This window comes from Lithobates pipiens, unplaced genomic scaffold (genome assembly GCF_037356315.1).
Source record: "Lithobates pipiens isolate NorthernLeopardFrog02 unplaced genomic scaffold, aLitPip1_a1.2 Scaffold_16, whole genome shotgun sequence".
Classification (NCBI taxonomy): Eukaryota; Metazoa; Chordata; class Amphibia; order Anura; family Ranidae; genus Lithobates; species Lithobates pipiens.
In genome coordinates, this window is record NW_027507748.1 from 213833880 (window position 1) to 213859090 (window position 25211).

Here is a 25211-nt window from a genome sequence, read left to right on the forward strand (position 1 = left end):
GCGCGATGACGTGAACGGCACATACGACGGGACAAAAAATACGACGTCCTATACACTGCATTATAGCTTTCGGCGTGAAAATCCTTTCTGAGCATGCGCGCAACTTTGTTTGACGAACAAGCCTACACACGGGCGGACTGTTCGCTCAAACAAGGTTTCAGCGGACAGTTTTTCGGAATTTCCGAAAAACCTTGTCCGTCCAACTGTCCGCTGAAACTGTCCGCTGAAAGCCCACACACGAGCGGACTGTCTGCCCAAACACTGTTCAGCGGACAAAGTTGGGCGAACAGTCCGCCCGTGTGTACGCGGCCTCAGTCCAAAAGATGAAATGTAACTACAATGGCAGTGGTGGGCAAATGGGCATAACTGTACGTACCCTTTAAATGGCGGGGCTAGTGGGCACGCACGCGCCAGTTGCGTACAGGGTGACTGTGCCCGCAGGACCCACGGACTCAATATCCACCGGTCTCCCAGTGATCGTGTCGCGGAGCCTCAGAACAGGGGAAATGCCTATGTAAACAAGGCATTTCCCTGTTCTGGCTTGTGGCATGACAGCTGTCATGTCAGTGATTTTTGACTTTAGCCTACAGGTAAGCCTATAATAAGGCTTACCTGTAGGTAAAAAAAATATCTCCTAAACCTGTACGGTGTAGAAGATATTCCCCTCGAAATGTGCCGCTGACTGCAGCGGCGCATGCGCACAGGGGATTCTCGGCTGAAAGTCCGGCAGACGCCAGACCCTGCTGGAAAGAAATCTCCCGTGCGCATGAGCGGGAGTGACGATATCGCGGCTCCGGGCACTCACAGCGCCGGAGCCGCGATACCCGGAAGAAACGCAGAGGGAACATGTCCCTTGGCGTGGATCGGGCCAGATGTCGGGGCCTCGTTATAAGGTAAGTATTTCATAATGAGCTAGTATGTGGTGCATACTAGCTCATTATGCCTTTTCCTTTGCAGGTCAGGAAAAAAAAAAAACTTCAGTGGGTATACAACCGCTTTAATTGGTCACTAAAGTAACAACTCCAAATTTTCTTAATTTATATATATATATATATATATATATATATATATATATTATTATTTTTTTTCTTTCTTTAATAAAATGTTACATGATAGGGAGAAGCGTATTGGTTGTTACAGCACCAAAGACAATTCTTTCATGTACTTTTTTTTTTTTATATTAGATAAAATGCAACTATGCAGCATCACATTGACTATAGGACAGCAAGTTAGGTTGTGTAACATATATTTTATTAAATGCACAAATGCAGCTAACCCTATAAAAGAGACCATATCCTCTGGTCCCTAGAGAATGCAGCTGACACCGGTTCCCTTCAAGCCACAGTAGCCATCTGGGTTTTTGTGCAGATATTGCTGGTGATAATCCTCTGCATAATAAAACGCCGGAGCTGGACGGATCTCTGTGGTGATGGTGCCCAGGCTGACGCGGTTCAGCTCCTGTAATTATAGAGCAGCTAGTTAATACATCTGTTCTGGAAACATTTAGAAATCAGTGAATGGTTTTCTTTTCTTTATAAGCCGGGGCACCGTATTTCTACCATGAAGAAACAAGGTGCTCGCTACATTTATTGGGCCTTCCACGAAGCCATCAACTTTGCTGAAAAACTGCAATAAACTATTACAAATTTTGGATTACTTTGCGGTGCAATTTGCGTCATCACAAACAAAATTGGAGAAAATCGCACTGCAAAGAAATGCATGCAATTTTGAACAGGAATGCAGTGTGATTCCTGGCCGCATCGCATGTAGTTTCTTGCACTGTTCCGTTATATATGTGTGTATAAAAAGGCAAAAGCGACATTTAGTGGGCAGTTTAAAAATTGTTAGAACTCACAGTACATCTGGCCACATGCCAAATAATCTACATAGGTGTCCCGGTCCGCGGATAGTAGCAAATCAGGGAGGTGCTCACGGGGCTGGAGGAGAAGTTTCAGGATCTCGTGGGTATAGGACGGAAGTGATGTCAGCTTGGGGGGTGCTCACGGGGCTGGAGGAGAAGTTTCAGGATCTCGTGGGTATAGGACGGAAGTGATGTCAGCTTGGGGGGCGGAACGCCTCTACATCTCCAGCCCTGTGAGCACTTCCAGCAGCCTGTGCATGCAGGCTCTTTGTACTGTGAGTTCTAACATTTTTTAATTGCCCACTAGATGGCGCTTTCATCCCTTTCTATACACACACAGGAGCAGTGGGGAAAAGCATGCGATTCGGACAAGAATCACACCACATGCCTGAACAATTTGCATGCGATTCTTTGTAGTGCAATTTGCACCCAGTCATTTTGTAGTATGCAAAGTATCGGTATTCGGTATCGGAAGTATTTGGGCAAGTACTGACACTCGCACAAATGCTTGGTATTGGCGCTGATACCAATACCGGTATTGGTATTGGTGCATCCCTAGTAAATACCAGTGGCGGTAATGCTAGAATCCTTGTCTGGCTGTGTTCATGTATCAGTGTTGCTTAGAAAAAAATAAAGAAAAGTAATACAGTACACCCAGGGCAACAGATAACAGCATCTGGATTTAACTTATAATAATTCATGATCATTTTGAAAATAAAATATTCATCCCCTGGTATATAAAAAATAAATAGGCCTAATACATGCAAAAATTATTGATCACATATAAATAAAGTTAAACATTTCAAAAACCTCATGAATAGTTGCAAAATATCATCTCATAACATATAAAAGTGATTAAAATCTCACATAAATATTGATAACACACAGTACATATTAATTGAAAAAAGTTCATAAAAATTGTAGCGTAATTTTTTTTTCAAACAAATCTATAGTGCTCTTGTGCGAGTCCCAGGTGCTCCAATCACACAAAGTGCTTCAGTGCTCCAAAGTGCTTGTAAAGTGATATAGAGGTTGATTTACTAAAACTGGAGAGTGCAAAATCTGGTGCAGCTGTGCATAGAAACCAGCTTGTTCAATTAAGCTTTGACAATAAAACCTGGAAGCTGATTGGTTTCTATGCAGAGCTTCACCAGAGTTTGCACTCTCCAGTTTTAGTAAATCAAGCCCTTAGCCTCTTACCAGATCAATGTGATCATCAAGTTATAAGAGATCAATATCCCTTTTTGGTGTATCATGCGGTAGCCTAATACAAATACACTATATTACCAAAAGTATTGGGACACCTGCCTTTACACGCACATGAACTTTAATGGCAACCCAGTCTTAGTCCGTAGGGATGAATATTGAGTTGGCCCACCCTTTGCAGCTAGAACAGCTTCAACTCTTCTCGGAAGGCTGTCCACAAGGTTTAGGAGTTTGTCTATGGAAATGTTTGACAATTCTTCCAGAAGCACATTTGTAAGGTCAGGCACTGATGTTGGATGAGAAGGCCTGGCTTGCAGTCTCCACTCTAATTCATTCCAAAGATGTTCTATTGGGTTGAGATCAGGACTTTTGTGCAGGCCAGTCAAGTTCCCCCACCCCAAACTCGCTCATCCATGTGTTTATGGACCTTGCTTTGTACACTGGTGCACAGTCATTTTGGAACGGGTAGGGCCATCTCCAAACTTTTCCCAAAAAGTCAGGAGCATAAAATTGTCCAAAATGTCTTGGTATGCTGACACCTTGAGAATTCCCTTCACTGGAGCTAGGGGGCCAAGCCCAACCCCTGAAAAACAACCCCACATCATCATCCCCCCTTCACCAAATGATTTGGAAACAGTGCACAAAGCAAGGCCCACCTAGCCAAAAACAAGGAGGACCCTGTTCTCTGGGAGGTCCGTCAAAACAGACCTTCCCCTCCCAAGACTTTCAGGGCAGGCCCAAGGACCTACAGCCTACTAATTGTGCAGTGAAAAGTATACAATGCAAAAGTGACAAGCATAACAAACACACATAAAGAAGGCATGAATGAAAGGGGAAAAGTGCTAAGGTGCCATGGTGCAATACCACAGCAGGCCCTTCAGCCAGGAATTAAAAATTCCTCTGGTCCCAGCTAAAAGGCCCGGCCCTAGAGGTACTGTATTTATCGGCATATAAAATGCACTTTTTTCCCCTTAAATTCAGGGGAAAATCATGGGTGCGTGTTATACGCCGATCCCCTGACGTTTCTCAGCTTCTCTGCCGTTCTCGGCGGCTTTCGGCTATTTTTGGCTGCCCTCTGCCACTCTTGGAGGCCTTCGGCTGCTCTCAGCCACTCTTGGCGGCTTTCGGAAAGCCGAAAGCCACCAAATAACAGGCGAGTGCTGCCGAAAATAGCCGAGAACGACTGAGTGCCGCCGAAAATAGCCAAAAATAGCGGAGAACAGCCGAGAGCTACCGAGCGCCGCCGAGATGCACAGGACATCCGCTCTGTATCTCGGCGGTGCCATTTTTAAACGGCAAGCCGGCAAAGACACTGACAAGGCTGCAAATGACTGACAAGGCTGCAAATTACTGACAAGGCTGCAATGCAAGGCTGAAAATGACATTGGCAAGGCTGCATTGATGGGCATTTAAATGTAAATTTTTTCCTTAAACTTCCCTCCTAAAAGTTATTTTCTTTAAAATTCCCTCCCAAACGTGGGGCGCATGTTATACACCGATGCTGCCAATGTGGGAAAGCATGCAATTTACACTCAGTCCTGCACCCACAGAACGGTGAATCTAGCTTAATGGTGAATCCAGCCTTGGTACCAAGCCAACAGTGCCACTGTAATCACCATAAGAAGTTATGAGCGGTAGCATTGCCCAGTGAAAGGCTGGAACTAGCTTTGATGTCCACTGCTGGACACCTCATTTACTTCTTCAACTTTGTAGAAACAGAGAAGGAAAGAGAAAAAAAAAAGAACAAAGACTTCAGGGGAAGAACTTTAGACTGCACTGGGTCACTAGTCTGACACCAATGATTTAGACATATGTAAATAAAATTCAGGGAGTCCCCACTTTTGTTCCTGACCAACAGACCAAACTTGTTCTATGGAATGTATGAATGTAGATAGCAGAGTGTTTACCTTCTGGAAGGTCTCCTTTGATAAAAGAGCTGCTTCTCTCTGTTGATCTCCATAGGTGAATATCACTGAGCGGTACTGACTGCCAACATCCTGCCCTTGCTTCATTCCTGCAGTGACAGATGGAGTGTCATGTTAGGGAAACAACGATACTCTTATGGTAAAGTAAATAATAAAAAAAAAACACTTAAAAAACCATGTTCGGCTAAATCTGATAAGGCACTATCTGGTTATATAAGTTACTAAATTTAATTTGAGTTGTAAAAACATAGAAATAATTATTAATATTATTATTGTTATTATATGAGATTTATATAGCACTGCACTTTACAATGTAGAGGGGGGACAATACAATACAGAAGGGACAGGAGGTCCCTGCTTGTTGAACTTACAATCTAAAGGAAGGGGGAGGTGGTACAAAAAGTAATAGCTGCAGGGGGTGATCTGCTGGAGGTAGCTTGGGTACATTTCTTAGGTGGAGGTAGGGTAGGCTTCCCTAAATAAGTGAGATTTCAGGGATCGCCTGAAAGGTAGACAGGATAGGGGCTTACTGGACAAACTGGGGCAGGGAGTTCCAGAGGATGGGAGAGGCTCTGGAGAAGTCCTGGAGGCGAGCATGGGAGGAGGCAACAAGGGAGCTAGAGAGCAGGAGGTCTTGGGAGGAGCGGAGAGGATAATTTGGGTGATAACTGCAGATGAGATTGGTGATGTAGCTGGGGGCAATGTTGTGGATGGCCTTGTATGTTGTGGTTAGTATTTTGAATTTTATACAGTGGGGTAATGGAAGCCAGTGAAAGGATTGGCAGAGAGCATCATGTATAAAGGCCATTAAGGCTTCCAGTCATTCACATTTTGGGTTGTCTAGTGGGAGTAAATCAAACACAACTGGATCCAAAGTACATCTAAAGTGTAAAAACAAAATAATATATTGCAATTTACCAGTCCTTAGATGCAGTGTCTGCATTGGTTTTCATTTTAACCACTTCATTACCGGGCTATAGTCATATGACGTCCGTAGATGGCATCGCCCATCCTGGGTGGGCGTCATATGACGTCCTCGGTTTCTCGACGCTCCTGGGGGCCCGCAGCACAGCGATCGGGGATGAGATGTGTCCCTCGGACACAGCCCATCCCAGATTCGTGTAAAGAGTCAATAAAAAATGTCTCTACCACGTGACTGGCTGTGTCCAATCACAGCCCGTCACATGTATTGCCCACGTGCATGGTGCTCATGCACGCCCCTAGGGCACGCACAGAGCGGCGAGCGGGGACGAGGCTTTTTACCCTGACACAGCGCAACCCCGATCGCAGTAAAGAGCCAATCAAATTGGCTCTTTACCATGTGACCGGCTGTGTCCAATCACAGCCGGTCACAGAATGTCAACAAACTGGGGTAACGAGATGTTACCGGGTTCTCCTCCTCATACACTGATCGTGTGTGAGAAGGAGATTGCGGTAACATCTCGTTACCGCTTACAGTACACACCAACCACACTGACTCCCCCCCTAATAAAGAGGACCTGTCACCACCCATCAAAGTACCTGTCACAGCCCATCTGAGTACCCGAGTACCTGTCACAGCCCATCTGAGTGCCAGAGTACCTGTCACAGTCCATCTGAGTACCTGAGTACCTGTCACAGCCCATCTGAGTACCCGAGTACCTGTCACAGCCCATCTGAGTACCTGTCACAGCCCATCTGAGTACCTGAGTACCTGTCTGTCAGAAACCATGAAACAGGCTGAGACAGAAGTACAATCAAATCACTTGTTTATTAATAAAAATAAAAGGTAAATAGAAAAAAAGTGTAGTCAAGCATAGCCAGAGTCCAGCAGCCAGATCGGGTAGTCAGCCAGTCCAAAGTTCATAAACCAGATCGAGTAGTCAGCCAGGCAAGAAGTCAGGGATCCAAGGTGAGCAACTGCAAGCAGGATAAGAAGCCAGGAGGGATGTCAGCAAGCCAGTCTTGAAACAAACAGCAGGAGATGGTTCCTTGTGATGTGACCAACGTGAAGGCAAATAAAAAAGTGAGCAGGAAGTCTTTAAATAGGCAGGTCAGACGAGCATCATCGGGAACAGCTGATAACTGTGGAAAGAGAAGAGAGCTGGCAATTAGCCGACAGCTGAGCGGCCAGCCCAGAGGAGGAAGGGCTAAGCCAGCCCTGACCCGGGGCTTGAGGGGAAACCATCTATGGAACTCGCGGAGGAGGACAGGGGCATGTACGTCAGAGGATGAAACCCAGGAGCGTTCCTCCGGACCGTACCCCTTCCAATGCACCAGGTACTGTATGCGCCCACGGAACCTACGGGAGTCAACAATGGATTGTACCTCATACTCCTCATGGTTCTCAACCAGAATAGGGTGAGGACGTGGCACTAAGGTGGTAAATCGGTTACAGACCAACGGTTTCAATAAGGAGACATGGAACACATTAGAGATGCGCATACTAGGAGGAAGGTCCAACGCGTAAGCTACTGGGTTAATCCTGCGAAGGATATGGAACGGCCCAATAAACCGAGGTGTAAACTTCAGTGAGGGAACACGAAGCCAGAGGTTGCGAGATGACAGCTACACCCTGTCCCCAACCTGGTAGGAAGGCACAGGCAGGCGTCTGCAGTCAGCATGGAGTCTTTACCTATCATTAGCATGACGCAAAGCCTCCTGGACTTGTACCAAGTGGAACGAAGACCACGGAGATGCTCCTCTAACGCAGGACTACTCTGCGGAACAAACGAGTCAGGCAACATGGAAGGTTGGAAACCATAATTCGCCATAAATGGAGACAATCGGGAGGCAGAATTCAAGGCACTGTTGTGAGCAAACTCTGCCCAAGGTAATAGGTCAGACCAGTTGTTATGATGGTCAGAAATATAGCAACATAGAAATTGCTCCAAGGACTGATTGGCTCATTCTGCGGCCCCATTAGACTGCAGGTGATACGCAGAAGAGAACTCAAGCTGGATTCCCGACTGTGCACAAAAGGCTCGCCAGAAGCAGGAGACAAACTAACCGCCCCTATCCGAGACAATCACCTGGGGTAGCCCATGTAAGCGAAAGATCTCCCGAGCAAAAATGAAAGCCAGTTCCTTAGAGGTGGGCAACTTCTTCAGTGAAATACAATGACACATCTTTGAGAACCGGTCAACCACCATAAGGATAACAGTGTTGCCTTGGGAGTTGGGCGATTCCACAATGAAATCCATAGACAGGTGAGTCCAAGGCCTCTCTCCATTGGGTATGGGTTGTAGGAAGCCCACTGGAAGGTGTCGTGGAGCACACACAGGAAAGGCAACTACGAAGGCAGTAACATCGGCCCGTAGACTAGGCCACCAGAATTGTTGGGAGATGGCCCAAATTAGTTGATTCTTCCCAGGATGGCCAGCTGCCTTGGGAGAATGGTAAGTCTGGAGCACTGCAGTACGGAGACTCTCTGGGACAAAGCAGCGGTCACAAGGTTTATCAGGAGGAGCATGGACCTGAGCAGCAAGAATTTTGTCACCCAAAGGAGAAGTAAGACTGGTGCGAACCATAGCCAAGATACGATCAGGAGGAATCATAGGAACCAGAACCGATTCCGAATTGGAAGTCGAGGAAAATTGTTGTGACAAGGCATCAGCCCTTACATTCTTAGTACCGAGTAAGAATGAGACAATATAATTAAAGCTCGACAAGAAAAGAGCCCATCGCACCCTTCTGGGAGAGAGTCGCTTAGCCTCAGACAAGAATGTAAGATTCTTATGGTCAGTAAGAATAAGAACGGGCACAGTGGTACCTTCAAGGAGATGTCTCCATTCTTTCAGGGCTAAAATGATCGCCAACAGCTCTCTGTCACCAATCTCATAATTGCAATTTCTTGGAAAAGTAGCCACACGGATGCATAGTGCTCTCAGAGTTAGGACGCTGAGACAGAAGGGCACCAACTCCAGTCTCAGAAGCATCAACTTCTAGGATAAAAGGCAACGTAGGATCAGGATGTTCCAACACAGGAGCAGAAACAAAGGCAGCCTTGAGAGTCTCAAAGGCCTTAATGGACTCCGGAGACCAACTCTGTGGGTTACCGTCCTTTCTGGTCATATCAGTCAGAGGCTTGACCAGAGACGAGAAGTTACGAATAAACTTCCAATAGTAGTTGGCAAAACCCAGGAAACGCTGCAGAGGATGTAAACCCATGGGTCGAGGCCACTGTAGGACTGCCGACAGTTTCTCTGGGTCCATCGAAAAACCAGCAGTGGAAATGACATAGCCCAGGAATGGAACCTGTTCACGATGGAACTCGCACTTCTCCAGTTTACAATAGAGATTGTTCTCTCTTAGTTTCTGAAGTACATGACAGACATCTGTGTGGTAGCTCTCCAGGGACTATGAAAATATGAGGATATCATCGAGATAAACCACCACACACAATTGCAACAAATCTCGGAGGACATCGTTAATAAATTCCTGGAAAACTGCTGGGGCGTTACAAAGGCCAAAAGGCATTACCAGGTATTCATAATGGCCTGTTCATGTATTAAACGCAGTTTTCCACTTGTTGCCCTCCTTAATGCGCACGAGATTGTATGCCCCTCTCAGGTCAAGCTTTGTGAAAACCGTTGCTCCCTTGATGCGGTCAAATAACTCCATAATCAGTGGAATCGGGTACGCATCCTTAATCGTGACACAATTGAGACCCCTATAATCTCTACAAGGTCTCAGTTCACCGCTCTTCTTTTTCACAAAGAAGAAACCAGCACCAGCAGGAGACGAGGACGTGCTTCAGCAACATACTCCTCCATGGCCTTATCCTCCAAGACCGACAAAGGGTAAACCCAGCCATGAGGAGGTATGGCACCAGGTTGAAGGTCAATTACGCAATCATAAGGCCGGTGTGGAGGTAAACTACCAGCTTGACCTTTATCAAAGACATCACCAAAATCACGGTACTCCTCCGGCAAGGAGGGGAGTGAAGCGGTGCACAGGACCTTGGATACCTTCAGGAAGCATGTCTCACTGCATTGTGGTGACCAGGAGAGAACCTCAGCATGGAGCCAATCAAAAGAGGGGTTGTGCCTCTGTAACCAAGGATAACCAATAACCAGCGGAAATCTGGGTGAGGAAATAAGTTGGAATTGGATTATCTCATGGTGTAGAGCCCCTACGGCCATGGACAACGGAACCATCTCATCAGTCACATGGGCAGGCTGTAAAGGTCTCCCATCAAGAGCCTCAATGGCAAGTGGAGTGTCACGCAGCTGCAGCGGAATCGAGTGCTGCGAAACAAATGCAGCATCAATGAACAGGCCTGCAGCCCCAGAGTCGATTAGAGCCTGTATCTCGATGGACGACTCAGCCCAAGAAAGGGTGACCGAAACCAGGGGCTTATCCTTCTGGATAACTGGGAACGAAACAACGCCATCTAAGGTCTGTCCATGACAGGGTCTCAAGGTTCGGGTGTTCCCTGGACGGGTAGGACAAGACTTCAAAAAGTGACCTGCCTGGCCACAATAAAGGCACAATCTCTCCCTCCTCCTAAAACCTCTCTTATACGCAGAGAGACACATGAAGCCCAGGTGCCTGGGTTCATCTTCACTGACCAACTCGGTACCAGGAGGCATGGGAGGTGAGGGAGGCATGGGTAGGACTACAAAGCTCGTAGGCAAATGTACAGGAGGCTTCCGCTAGCGTTCCTTAAGAGAAAGTCTTTCTCTGAGTCTGGAAACAATGAGGATGGCAAACGAGATCAAGCTCTCCAGCTCAGTGGCTATATCTCGGGCTGCTATCTCATCCTTGATGGAATCCTAGAGACCATGAGAAAAAGCAGCCACGAGGGCCTCATTGTTCCAAGCAACCTCTGCTGCCAGAGTACGGAATTCAATGGCGTAGTCGGCAACAGTTCTCGTACTCTGTTTGATGGACATGAGGCACTTGGCAGCAGAAGCGGAGCATGCGGGAACATCAAAAACCCTTTGAAAGGAGGCCACAAACTGAGGGTAACTCAAGACAACAGGTTTTTGCGTTTCCCATAGAGGGTTAGCCCAGGCCAGGGCTCTCTCAGAAAGCAAAGATATCACAAAACCTACTTTTCTTCTGTCCGTGGGAAACACTTGGGGCAGCATTTCGAAGCAAATCTCAACCTGATTGAGAAACCCTCTGCATTGAACTGGATTGCCCCCAAATCGCTGGGGAAGCAGAGCGGAGGCAATACTCGAGCCAGGTGCCTGCAGAGAGACTGGCGCAGCAGCAGGGACGGCCTGCGACTCAGGTTGTACCGGAGCAGCCACCGTGGGGGATTCCAGGTGAGCCATGTGATTTAGGAGCATTTGTAACGCCAAGGCAAACTGATCCATGTTGTGATCTTGCTCATCCAGCCTGGAAAAAATATTACCAACAAGCGGATTGACTGTATCTTCTAAATTCATGGCCTTCGCATACTGTCAGAATCCATGAAACAGACTGAGACAGAAGTACAATCAAATCTTGTTTATTAATAAAAATAAAAGGTAAATAGAAAAAAGCGTAGTCAAGCATAGCCAGATTCCAGTAGCCAGATCGGGTAGTCAGCCAGTCCAAAGTTCATAAACCAGATCGAGTAATCAGCCAGGCCAGAAGTCAGGGACCCAAGGGGAGCAACTGCAAGCAAGATAAGAAGCCAGGAGGGATGTCAGCAAGCCAGTCTTGAAACAAATAGCAGGAAATGGTTCCTTGTGATGTGACCAAGGCGAAGGCAAATGGAAAAGTGAGCAGGAAGGCTTTAAATAGGCAGGTCAGACGAGTATCATTGGGAACAGCTGGTAACTGTGGAAAGAGAAGAGAGCTGGCAATTAGCCGACAGCTGAGCGGCCAGCCCAGAGAAGGAAGGGCTAAGCCAGCCCTGACACTGTCACAGTCCATCTGAGTACCCAAGTACCTGAGTAGCCGAGTACCTAAGTACCTGTCGCAGCACATCTGAGTACCTGAGTACCTGTCACAGTATATCTGAGTAACCGACTACCTGAGTACCTGTCACAGCACATCTGAGTACCCAAGTACCTATCACAGTATATCTGAGTACCTGAGAACCTATCACAGCCCATCTGAGTACCCGAGTTCCTGTCACAGTATATCTGAGTACACGAGTACCTGTCACAGCCCATCTGAGTAACCGAGTACCTGTCACAGTATATCTGAGTACCGAGTACCTGTCACAGCCCATCTGAGTACCCAAGTACCCGAGTACCTATCACAGTATATCTGAGTACCCGAACACCTGAGTACCTGTCATAGCCCATCTGAGTACCTGAGTACCTGTCACAGTTCCTCTGAGTACCCAAGTACCTGTCACAGTATATCTGAGTACCGAGTACCTGTCACAGCCCATCTGAGTACCCAAGTACCCGAGTACCTATCACAGTATATCTGAGTACCCGAACACCTGAGTACCTGTCATAGCCCATCTGAGTACCTGAGTACCTGTCACAGTTCCTCTGAGTACCCGAGTACCTGTCACAGTTAAACTGAGCACACGAGTACCTGTCAGCACCCATCAGAGTACCCAAGTACCAGTCACCAGCCCATCACAGTACCTGAGTACCTATCTGTAGCCCATCAGAGTACCTGAGTACTTGTCACCAGGCCATCAGAGTACCCGAGTGCCTGTCACCAGGCCATCAGAGTACCCGATTACCTGTCACCAGGCCATCAGAGTACCCGAGTACCTGTCACCAGTCCATCAGAGTACTCGAGCATCTACTTCAGCCCATCTGAGTACACAAGTACCTGTCACCAGCCCATCAGCGTACCCAAGGACTTATCACCAGCCCATCAGAGTACCCGAGTACCTATCTGCAGCCCATCAGAGTACCCGAGTACCTATCTGCAGCCCATGCCTCATAGAATATACGTTGGGGTGTTTGCTTTCCAAAATGGGGTCAAGTGGGTAATTCTACTGTCCTGGTGCTCCAGGGCCTTCACAAATGTAATAGGTCATTAGGAAATTAGAGGTATAATTTATGATCCTAGAATCCCTGATAGTGCTTTCTGCATGTTGGACCTCTCCGTGTGGCCAGGCTGTGTAAAAGTCACACACATGTGGTATTGCCATACTCGGGAGGAGTAGCAGAATGTTTATTGGGGTGTAATTGGAAGTATGCATATGCTGTGTGTAAGAAATAATAAAAAATAATATTCCCAAGAATTGTGGGAAAAAATTACAACTTCAAAAAACTCACCATACCTCATACTAAATACCTTTGACTGTCTACTTTTCAAAAAGGGGTAATTTGGGGGGTATTTGTACTTTCCTGACATTTCAGGGCCTCAAGAAATGAGACAGGCCAGGTCGGTGCATCAGGTGTGATCAATTTTCAATGATTTGCAGACTCTATTAGGCTCGGTTCACACAGGGGCGACTTGTCCAGGCGACTTCGCCGCCTGACAAGTCGCGCTCCGTTCTGTACTACGGAACCGTTCTAATAGGAGCAACTCAAGTCGCTCCGACTTAGAAAAAAGGTTCCTGTACTACTTTTGCGGCGACTTCGGGCAACTTGCATTGACTTCTATACAGAAGTCGTTTTGCAAGTCGCCGCTGATCGTGTGCAGGTCGCGGCAGGTCGCGGCAGGTCGCGGCAGGTCGCGGCGCTGCAAGTCGTGCCGCCCGCTGTGTGAACCGAGCCTAACTTTCACAGAGGCCAAATAATATCCACTAATTTGGGTTATTTTTACCAAAGAGATGTAGCAGTATACATTTTGGCCCAGATTTATGAACAAAAATTACTTATTTGCAAAATGTTATCATGGAAACTAAAAAAAAGTTTTTATATTTTTTTATTTTTCACTTAAAGACGCAAAAAATAAAAAACCCAGTGGTGATTAAATACACCAAAAGAAATCTCTATTTGTATGAAAAAATTATAAAAATTTTGTTTGGGTACAGTGTTGTATGACTGACTAATTGGCATTTAAAGTGTAAAAGCTAAAAATTTGTCTGGGAAGGAAGGGTGTATAAATGTACTGTATTGAAGTGGTTAAATATGAAAATATACCTGTTAATCCTGCCATAAATATTGTTTCCAGATATCTTATGTATGTACAGTATCTCACAAAAGTGAGTACACTCTCACATTTTTGTAAATATTTTATTCTATCTTTTCATGTGACAACACTGAATAAATTACACTTTGCTACAGTAGTGAGTGTACAACTTGTATAACCGTGTAAATTTGCTGTCCCCTCAAAATAACTCAACACACAGCTGTTAATGTCTAAACCGCTGGCAACAAAAGTGAGTACACTCATAAGTGAAAATGTCCAAATTGGGCCCAAAGTGTCAATATTTTGTGTGGCCACCTTTTTTTTTCCAGCACTGCTTTAACCCTCTTGGGCATAGAGTTCACCAGTGCCACTGGAATCCTTTTTTCACTCCTCCGTGATGACATCATGGAGCTGGTGGATGTTAGAGACCTTGCGCTCCTCTACCTTCCATTTGAAGATGCCCCACAGATGCTCAATAGGGTTTAGGTCTGGAGGCATACTTAGCCCATCCATCACCTTTACCCTTAGCTTCTTTAGCAAGGCAGTGGTCTTCTTGGAGGTGTGTTTCGTTATCATGTTGGAATCATGTTGGAATACTGCCCTGCGCCCCAGTCTCCGAAGGGAGGGGATCATGCTCTGCTTCAGTACGTCACAGTACATGTTGGCATTCATTGTTCCCTCAATGAACTGTAGCTCACCAGTGCCAGCAGCACTCATGCAGCCCCAAACCATGACAATCTCACCACCATGCTTGACTGTAGGCATGACACATTTGTCTTTGTACTCCTCACCTGGTTTCCGCCACACACGCTTGACACAATCTGAACCAAATAAGTTCATCTTGGTCTCATCTCACCATAGCACATGGTTCTAGTAATCCAAGTTCTTAGTCTGCTTGTCTTCAGCAAACTGTTTTCAGGATTTGTTGTGCATCATCTTTAGAAAAGGCTTCCTTCTGAGATGACAGCCATGCAGACCAATTTGATACAGTGTGCGGCGTATGGTCTGAACACTGACAGGCTGACCCCCCACCCATTCAACCTCTTCAGCAATGCTGGCAGCACTCATGCATCTATTTCACAAAGAAAACCTCTGGATATGACGCTGAGCATGTGTACTCAACTCCTTTGGTCGACCATGGCGAGGCCTGTTCCAAGTGGAACCTGTCCTGTAAAACGGCTGTATGGTTTTGGCCACCGTGCTGCAGCCCAGTTTAAGGGTCTTGGCAATCGTCTTATAGCCTAGGCCTATGTAGTTCAACAATGATTTTTTTTCAGATCCTCAGAGAGTTCTTTGCCATGAAGTGCCATGATGATCTTCCAGTGACCAGTATGAGAGAATGAGAACGATAACACCAAATTTAACACACCTGCTCCCCATTCACACCTGAGACCTTGTAACATGACACCGGGGAGGGAAAATGGCTAATTGGGCTCAACTTGGACATTTTCACTTAGGGGTGTACTCACTTTTGTTGCCAACGGTTTTAATGGCTGTATGTTGAGTTATTTTGAGGGGACAGCAAATTTACACTGTTATACAAGCTGTACACTCACTACTTTACATTGTAGCAAAGTGTAATTTCTTCAGTCTTGTCACATCAAAAGATTTAATAAAATATTTACAAAAATGTGAGGGGTTTACTCACATATGTGAGATACATTATATGTCTGTTTTCGTAACACAGTTCTGCCCTAGGGTGACAACACTGATGCACAGATACAGTACATTGGGTCAGCATTGTTACCCATAAGTAGGGATGGCCGAACTGTTCGCCCGGCGGTCGGTTTGCGGCAAATTTTGCGTGTTCGTGATTCCCCAAACCGGCAGACTATTGCCGCTGTTCTCCCGACGGACATATGTGTTTACAGTGTGAAAGAACTTTGACCCATGATGATACATCCATCATGGGGTACAGGACAGCAAATTGAGACATTTCAGCACATGGACAATTGGACATACCCCCACCTTATAAATAGACCTGATCTGGCGGCCATTTTACATTCTGTCTTATGTCAGTGTAGGGAGAGGTTGCTGTATGGAGCAGGGACAGACTGTAGTGACACAAATTGCTAGTTATTAGGTCCACAAAAGTCCTTTTAAGGACTGGTATAGGGGTAGTACAGTATATAGGGTTCAGTGCACTGCTGTGCTGGTGATTGCAGCTGTCTTTTGTCAGTGTAGGGACAGGACGCTGTGTGCAGCAGGGACAGTCAGTTTAATCACTAGCTAGCTATTACTATTAGGTCCACAAAGGTACTTTTAAGGACTGGTATAGGTGTACAATATATAGGGTGCTGGTGCATTGCTGTGCTGCAGATTACTGCTCGTTTCTGCAGCTGTCTTTTATCAGTGTAGGGACTGAGGGACAGTCTGCAAATCACTAGCTACTAGGTCCACAAAGGTCCTTTTAAGGACTGGTATAGGTGTACAATATATAGGGGGCTAGTGCAGGGCTATGCTGCAGATTTCTGCTGGTTTCTGCAGCAGTCTTTTATCAGTGTAGGGACTGAGGCACAGTCTGCAAATCACTAGCTACTAGGTCCACAAAGGTCCTTTTAAGGACTGGTATAGGTGTACAATATATAGGGTGCTGGTGCAGGGCTGTGCTGCAGATTACTGCTGGTTTCTGCAGCAGTCTTTTATCAGTGTAGGGACTGAGGGACAGTCTGCAAATCACTAGCTACTAGGTCCACAAAGGTCCTTGTAAGGACTGGTATAGGTGTACAATATATAGGGTTGTGGTGCACTGCTGCTGACTGCTGCCCTATTCTGCTCTATCTGCTGCCCTTCCACTCTATCACGGTGCTGGTGTCAGTGCTCTCTATCTCGGTGCTGGTGACAGTGCTCTATATCACAGTGCTGGTGTCAGTGCTCTATATCACGGTGCTGGTGTCATTGCTCTATATCACAGTGCTGGTGTCAGTGCTCTCTATCATGGTGCTGGTGTCAGTGCTCTCTATCTCGGTGCTGGTGTCAGTGCTCTCTATCTCGGTGCTGGTGTCAGTGCTCTATATCACGGTGCTGGTGTCAGTGCTCTCTATCACGGTGCTGGTGTCAGTGCTCTATATCTCGGTGCTGGTGTCAGTGCTCTATATCACGGTGCTGGTGTCATTGCTCTATATCACGGTGCTGGTGTCAGTGCACTCTATCACGGTGCTGGTGTCAGTGCTCTATATCAAAGTGCTGGTGTCAGTGCTTTCTATCACGGTGCTGGTGTCAGTGCTCTCTATCACTTTGCTGGTGATCATCTCCTGCACCCTCTTCATTGCCTACCCTGACCTTTCCTCGCCTCCATTGCCTTCATGCGCTCCTGAGTCCTGAATTGTCAAAATTTCACAGATAAAAAAAGAATGCTTGTAGTTGCTGATCCCAGATTCACTTCATACATGTGTTATGTCAGTGGCCATGAGGTGGGGCTATGTGTGCACAGCTAGTAAGTATTTTGTGGCTGAAAATATGACCTGTAGGTTTTTAAGGTTCACCTGCCATTGAAGTCAATGGGGCCCGCCGCAAACTTTGTGGTTCGTGAACTTTTGGCCGCGTTCGCGGTTCGCGTTCGCGAAACGTCCCGTCGGAAGTTCGTCCATCTCTACCCATAAGACAGGAAGTGGTTGATTTACTAAAAGTAAATAGTGCACTTTGGAACTGCAGTTGCTTCAGAGTTTTGTAAAGAAGGGAATGCTCTGCTGACTGCCATCATCAAATCACATGGAAACAAATGCTGCATTTAAATTTTCCTTGCATGTGACTGAGTATTTTTGCAAAGTGTAGCTTTACCTGATTTACTAAGCCCTGGAGCAACTGCACTTGCAAAGTGCACAGTCTACTTGCCTTTAGTAAATCAACCCCCTAATTGTGTTATTCACAGGATCACCAGGTGAAAATAAATAAATAAAAAGGCTAAAAAAAAAAAAAGAAAACTAACATAGCCACCGTTTCTATGGAGTGGTAAGTTGCAATATAATCCATTTTTGTTCTGGAGTTTAGATACACTTTAGACCTGGTTCACACCAGTGCGGCTTTGAAATCACGCTACTTTAGAACGATTTCAATGCTGCCAATCAGTGCGATTTTGATGTGCCATTAAATTGCGTCTTGTGACTCTATTTAACAGAAGTCAGTGCAAGTCACAATGAAATTGCAAAAAAGTAGTGCAGGAACCTTCTTCAAAGTCGCTACAACTTAAGTCACAAAGATTTGAAGGATTCCATTGCCGCAATGGAATGCAAATTGTCATGTGATTTTTGAACTGTCAAATCGCATGACAAATCTCACTGTTGTGAACCAGGGCTTAATGATTATTCATCAAAACTAAGGACACCACTTTACTGTGGGTGAAACACTTTCAAGAAAAATCAGCAAGTTCAGTTGTGTTTACTTTCAAAAGATTTTATGAGTAATAAACGTAATAGTAATAAAGAGTAATAAAAAGACTGATTCAGAAAAAAGTGAGGCTGTAATATGTATTTCCAATTTTACTGCCTTACATCTAATAAAAACTTAAGTCTAATAGACTTTTGTGCTCTTTTCTGATTCCCTGCAGGTTGATAATTTTTATGATGGTTTTAGGTCATTTTATTTTGGGTAAAAAAGCTGACCTTTTTTTGTTTTGAATTCAGCAAGGAAGGGTTATAGCCCTTACTATCTGTGTCCCTTTGGGGAAATTTCCCTTTATTTCTTGTCCATAACCAAAAAAAGGGAAGTGAGAAGAAGTCCATTCAAAGTGCCAGAATCCCACAGCACACACACGATCGGATTTTCAGACAACATAATCCGATCGGACTTTTTGTCTGCTATTCAGGTCTATTTTTAACACAAGAGCTGCAAAGAGGATGCTTCTATTTCTGCCTATAGCTCCCTCTTCTGTCTGCAGATGGTAAAATCGTTTTTTGTATTTGTTTTTTCATTTTTCTAGTACTGAACATAATGATAAAAAAAAAATTACTTAAAATTTTTTTATTTATTGAAAGTTTCCTATCAAGGAATTCTTCACTGATAACCACCCTATTTTAAATATGCATGAACAAGTAATGTACCTTCAGTTGGGTTATGGTTCTCCCAGAACAACTTCAGTAAGTCTGCGTAAGTTATAACTTTAGGGTCAAATACAATCCGGACAACTTCGATATGTGCGGTGAGACCTTGGGAGAAAAGCAAAAGTATGTTAAACCTTTTTGCAATTGTTCTTGGTAATATTTTTTTTTTTACAAACCTGTACTGAGAAAAATAAGGGGGACATCCATTTTTAAACTTTACTAGCTTAGTTGACTCTGGCTTTAGTACTTTCCATGTTAATTGCCTGAACTAATTATTCAGATTACAAAACTGGAGAGAAGTGCAAATTTCTTAACTGCATATTTGTTTCAGGCACTGACTTTAATTTCTGAAAGCACTAGATCAGGGGTCTCCAAACATTAAAAACAAGGCGCCAGTCTACTGTCCTTCAGGCTTTAAGGGGGCCAAACTGTGGCCAGCGGGAGAAGAAATATTCCTGGTGTCTGTGGGAGTAAACAGTGCAACTTTGGCATTAGGAGGAGGAATAGTGCCCCATTGTTGGTTTCAGTGGGAGGAATAGTGCCCCATTGTTGGTATCTGTGGGAGGAATAGTGCCTCATTGTTTGTATCAGTGGGGGGAATAGTGCCCCAGTGTTGGTATCAGTGGGAGGAATAGTGCCCCATTGTTGGTATCTGTGGGAGGAATAGTGCCCCATTGTTGGTATCAGTGGGGGGAATAGTGCCCCAGTGTTGGCATCAGTGGGAGGAATAGTGCCTCATTGTTGGTGTCAGTGGGAGGAATAGTGCCTCATCGTTGGTGTCAGTGGGAGGAATAGTGTCCCATTATTGGTATCAGTGGGAGCAATAGTGCTTCATCTTTTATGTCAGTGGGAGGAATAGTTCCCCATTATTGGTGTCACTGGGAGGAATAGTGCCCCATCATTGGTGTCAGTGAGAGGAATAGCGCCCCTTCCTTGGTGTCAATGGGAGGAATAGTGCCTCATCATTGGTGTCAGTGAGAGGAATAGTGCCCCTTCCTTGGTGTCAGTGGGATGAATAGTGTCCCGTTGCATGAGTGGAAGGAAATGTGCTCCAAGGGCCAGATAAAGGCAAGCAAAGGGCCACAGTTTGGAGGGCACTGCACTAGATGAACTTCTGAAGAGAAGATCAGCAGTGTGAGTCTACCCATTTCACTCAGTTCAGGTCCTTTAAAGCAGGCCATACATGGATTGAAATTTGGCCAGTTCAGCAGTGACCGGCTGAATTTCGAACCATGTATGGGCTAGCTGGTACACAACCTGATCTATTGAGCGATTTGTGTACAACCAGCCTGTTGGGTTTATCAAATTATCAGTGATACTGATCATTGTATTCTGACAGCGGGAAAGGCTCCAGAATACTATAGCTCTTTTTTATTTTTTATTATTCCATCAAAAAAGAATCATGTATGGCTTGCCTAAGTCTTACACAGAAAGGGCATATTATTCTATTATTCACAGGCATATATACCATTTGTCTACTATAAAATACCTGGAAAGTTGAAAGATATGTACAAAGTAAGAATAAAAGGAACAATAAAACAAATGTAAGGCTACCACTAATAACCTCAATTTCACTGGCTGCAGAATTGTTGCAGGTCTGTGACCATTAAAACAGTGAATCCAAGATAAGGGATATTTTTAAGTAGCTGTTGTAAAAGGAGTACATACATAGGTACTCAATCCTTATAGCTTGTGGGACATAACAAAACATTGGATTAACCACTTGTTGACCACCTAACGTATTTGTACTGCAGCAGGCCGGCTCTATTGCACGAAATCTTGTACCTGTACGTGATTTCATGCAATAGACACTGGGGGGCGGGTGCATGCCACCAGAGGCGTGATCGCATGCTGATTGGACAGAGGGGGAGCCAATAAGCAGGACCCAATGTCCACCGGCCACCCGCAATCATTCCCGAGAGAGGCAGGACGGCAATCTGCCTTGTTTACATAAGCAGGAACACCGATCTCTGCCATCAACCAGTCAGAGCAACTGCCACACAGTTAGCAAGCACCATCTAGGCACACAGTTAACCCTTTGTTAACCCCTTCCCTGCCAGTGTCATTAGTAAAGTAACCGCGCATACTTTTAGCACTGATCACTGCAATCATTTCACTGGTCCCCAAAAAATGTGTCAAAAGTGTCAGTTAAGTGTCTGATTTGTCCGCCACAATGTTGCAGTCCCGCTAAAAATTTCTGATTGCTGACAATACAAAAAAAAAATATACAAAATATATGTAGCAGAATATATATTGGCCTAAATTGATGACGAAATTCGATTTTTTACATTTTTTATTGGATGTGTTTTATAGCAGAAATTAAAACATTTTTTTTTTTTTTTTCAAATTTGTTGCTTTTTTTGTTTATAGTGCATAAAAATCACAGAGGTAATCAAATACCACCAAAACAAAGCTCTATTTGTGGGGGAAAAAAAGGACATCATTTTTATTTTGGTACAGCGCCGCATCAGTTAAAACAACGCCGTGCTGCATGGTCATTAAGAGGGTAAAACCTTCCGGGGCTGAAGTGGTTAATAAACTTGTATAAATAACCTATTTATCAATCATGGGTGTAATGGCCTTCTAAAGTATATGTAAACGCTAACAGTGAACTTCTGTTTATTTGCTCCAAAATGGTCTGTTAAATACAAAAATAAAAAGTATTGAAGTATGAAAATGATCAGTGATATAAAGAACCTGTAGTGAAAAAAAAAAACAATAATGCACAACTAAGACTGGAATAGATACACTTTATCATATGCAACACTAGATGGGTAAACCCATTACTTACACATCTGACTTCATGATTGGTTTTAGCATCCAAAGTGAAGAGTCCAGTAGTTCTTCAGTTGAAGTCATAGCAAATACAAGTCCTAGACTGCCCCCTAGTGACATAATGTGGCGTACAACTGGTAAAAATTTGAATTGCTATTAATTTGTGTATGTCGTCTTTAAAGCTGGCCATACATGGTTCAGTTTTTTTTATATAATCGATCAGCCTCCCCGCTGTCTCATTGTATTCTGACAGCAGGACTCCCCCATATTCAGAATTCATTGATCAGCTCTGCAGCACCCATTGGCTGCATGCACTGATTGAGTGGAAATTTTCCAACGAGTTCAACATTTCAGCATGACAGATGGATCGAAATGATATGTTAACAGAATTATTTTTTTTAAGCCCAGTTTAAAGCATAAAGCGTTTGTTGCCCCAACATATGATATTCCTGATATGTACCTGCTGTACCATGTATGAAAAAGTCTTCTGTTCTCTTTCTATTGCTTCCTTAATGTGAAATTCCTGGTTTTCCTGCCAGTCCCTCTGCGTTCCAATTAAAAACTGACCACACTAAGCAGGAGAGCACACCGTGATCTGTTCTCTAGCTATGCTGGGAACTTCAGTGTGATCTCCTCCAATGAACAGACTTTGTCCTGACACGCCTCCTCTGCACAGTCATTTATTGTTTGTTTTTTTCAGCAGAAGGGACAGTACTTACATTTAAAGAGAAGTGTTCCTTGTGCTGGTGTCAGATGTTCCAGTTGAAATCTTTCGTCCTCGGCCTTCCCCCCACAGCAGTAATCTTCTATTACCGCAGGAGTTAATACAGCTACTGGATTTGTCATAGGCATTCGTCAAGAGTGCCGTCTATGCCCACCCCATTTTATCCTCCTCATCCATTCACAGAAACTGTACTATATCTTCCATTGATGAAAAACACTCTATCAGTGGGGGAGGGCAGAGGAATGAAAAGTCCTCCATTCATAGAGAGCTTTTCATTGATGGAAGCTATAGTACAGATTCTATGAATGGAGGAGAGGGCAGAAAAGGGCGGGCAAAGTCGTCGCTCTCAACAAGTGCCTTTGACAAGCCCAGTGGTGTAATACCCGCAGCACCGAACGTTTTACATTTTCTGCTGCAAGTGTGTGTGCGTTTGGAGGGTGAGGGAGGGTGATTTTGGGCAGATTTCAACTAGGGCAGCTGGCGCTGGCACCAGCACTAGGGACACTTCTTATTAAATTTGAGTACCGCCCCTTGTGCTGATTTTATTTTAAAAATTTTTATTTTATTTTAATTTTAACTAAACTTAGACTTTAATTTTAGTTTAAATTAGCCAAATGCATTTCAGGTAAATTCAAAACAAAAGTTGTTAAAAGTTTTAGGGGTTTATTTCTGGTTGGATGAATGTCACGCGCCTTTGTGCAGGCTGTAATTCGTCATTTCTGTAACAGATTCATTCCTAAAATTGTCAGCTCCACCTAGTGGCCAATATGCAGTATAGTTTTCTGAAATACCTCAATGAGAAAATATACCACATTTTGGCCACTAGATTGCGCCAATGATCATCAGAATTAATCTATTACTGAAATGATATCCACAATTCATTCAGTCTGCAAGAATGCAAAACAAATGTTTTATAAATAGACTCCTAAGAATATTTTTTTTAGAATAGATTGTAGAGAAGACTGTTCCCTGTCAGCATGTCGTAGAGAGGGACCCTTGCCCTCCATATGGAAGTGGACTCTGCAGAGGTTTGGTATACCCCTTATGAATCAGTCCATAGTCTGCAATCAGCAAAACTCATGTTCCATGCTGATTGGAGAGCTCTAGCTCTAACTCGGCAGGGGGTGTGTTAGGCATCTGCAGAGAGACCACTGCTTCCACATAGAGAAGAGAGATCCTACTCTAAGCATGCTGGCAGGGGAGAGCCTTTTCTACTCAGGCTGCAGCTGCTTTTTTTCTTCTTTTTTTTTAAGAAACTCTTATGCCCCATACACATGATCGGAAATTCCGTCAGAAAAAACTTGGATGGTTTTTCTGACGGAATTCTGCTTGCCTTGCATACACACAGTCACACAAAAGTTCTTGGAACTTTTGACCATCAAGAACGCAGTGGCACACAACACTACGACAAGCCCAGAAAATGAAGTTCAATGCTTCCAAGCATGCGTCAAATTGTTTCCGAGCATGTGTGATTTTTTTGCGCATCTGAAATGCATACAGACGACGCATTTTCGGATAGGAACTTTTTACGGCCGAAAAATAGAGAACCTACTCTCAATCTTTTGCTAGCTGGAATTCTGCCAGCAAAAGTCCGATGGAGCATATACACTGTCAGAATTTCTGAACAAAAGCTCACATCTGACTGGCAGAATTTCTGATCGTGTGTATGGGGCATAAGACTTTTGTTTACTTATAACTGTAATGTATTTAAACCTTTTTTCACAGTTCATGTGCTCTTTTTATACAGTCCCAAAACAACCATTTTCTCATTCTTTAAAAATGCACACTAAAGTCCCATGTTCAGAATCTTGTAGGTAGGTGTATGTACACTGTACCATTTAAACATAGTTTGAAACTAAAATGAACCACTACAAGATGAACAGGTATTTTCTGTGCAAAACAAAGTCCACAAGGCAAATGGGGAGGAGAGAAACACCGGGACTTGTGATATCAAAGGAAAATATAATATGTCATGTAGCATAAAAGACAAGTATTTTATTGAAAAATATTAAAATGACCCCTGTAAACACTATAGGGGAAAGTAAATCTAAACATTGTTGACAAACAATAAAATAAAAGTTTCATACAACATATAGCAATATTCCTGACTGTAAGATTCCAAGAAGCATTGACTCATTTCACAGACGCGTTTCAACCTTGATGGTCTTCCTCAGGGTATTGCCCTTGGATAACAAATCAAGAAGCACTCTAGGGTACAAAAGTATAATGAGTATACATATAGACATATTTACTTAATTTTTGTACCCTAGAGAGATTCTTGATTTGTTATCCAAGGCCAACTTCCTGAGGAAGACCCTCAAGGTCGAAAAACACATCGGGGCTTCTTGGAATCCTAGAATCAGGAATATTGCTATATGTTGTATGAAACCTTTCTTTTATTGTTTGTCAACAACATTTACATTTACTTCCCCCTATAGTGTTTACAGGTATCATTTTAATATTTTTCAATAAAATACTTGTCTTTTATGCTGCATGACATGCTGTATTTTCCTTTGGTATCACAAAGCCCCGTTGTTCTCTCCTCCCCATTTCCCTTGTGGACTTTGTTTTGTACACATTTTTGGGCTGATACCTATCATTGTTATGTTTTAGATGCATCAGGGATATAAACACAGGTAGTTTCTGTACTTGCTAAACAAGTTCTTAACCAGAAAAAAGGAAACTAATGCAATTATCATTTCTAAGGACTGGTA

The 25211-nt window shown here is 44.2% G+C and overlaps 1 protein-coding gene across 1 annotated transcript in view; it reads right to left on the bottom strand.

Moving 5' to 3' along the window:
- Nucleotides 1-1229: 1229 nt before the first annotated feature.
- The window catches only part of LOC143982353 (peptide methionine sulfoxide reductase MsrA-like), a 29040-nt gene continuing 5058 nt past the window's right edge, over nucleotides 1230-25211 (bottom strand). The window contains exons 4-6 of the mRNA XM_077480991.1: nucleotides 18999-19103; nucleotides 4975-5081; nucleotides 1230-1458 (exon numbers count right to left, since the gene is read on the bottom strand). Coding sequence (XP_077337117.1) covers nucleotides 1306-1458; nucleotides 4975-5081; nucleotides 18999-19103 — 365 coding nt within the window. The 3' untranslated portion in view covers nucleotides 1230-1305. The remainder of the gene's footprint in view (nucleotides 1459-4974; nucleotides 5082-18998; nucleotides 19104-25211) is intronic.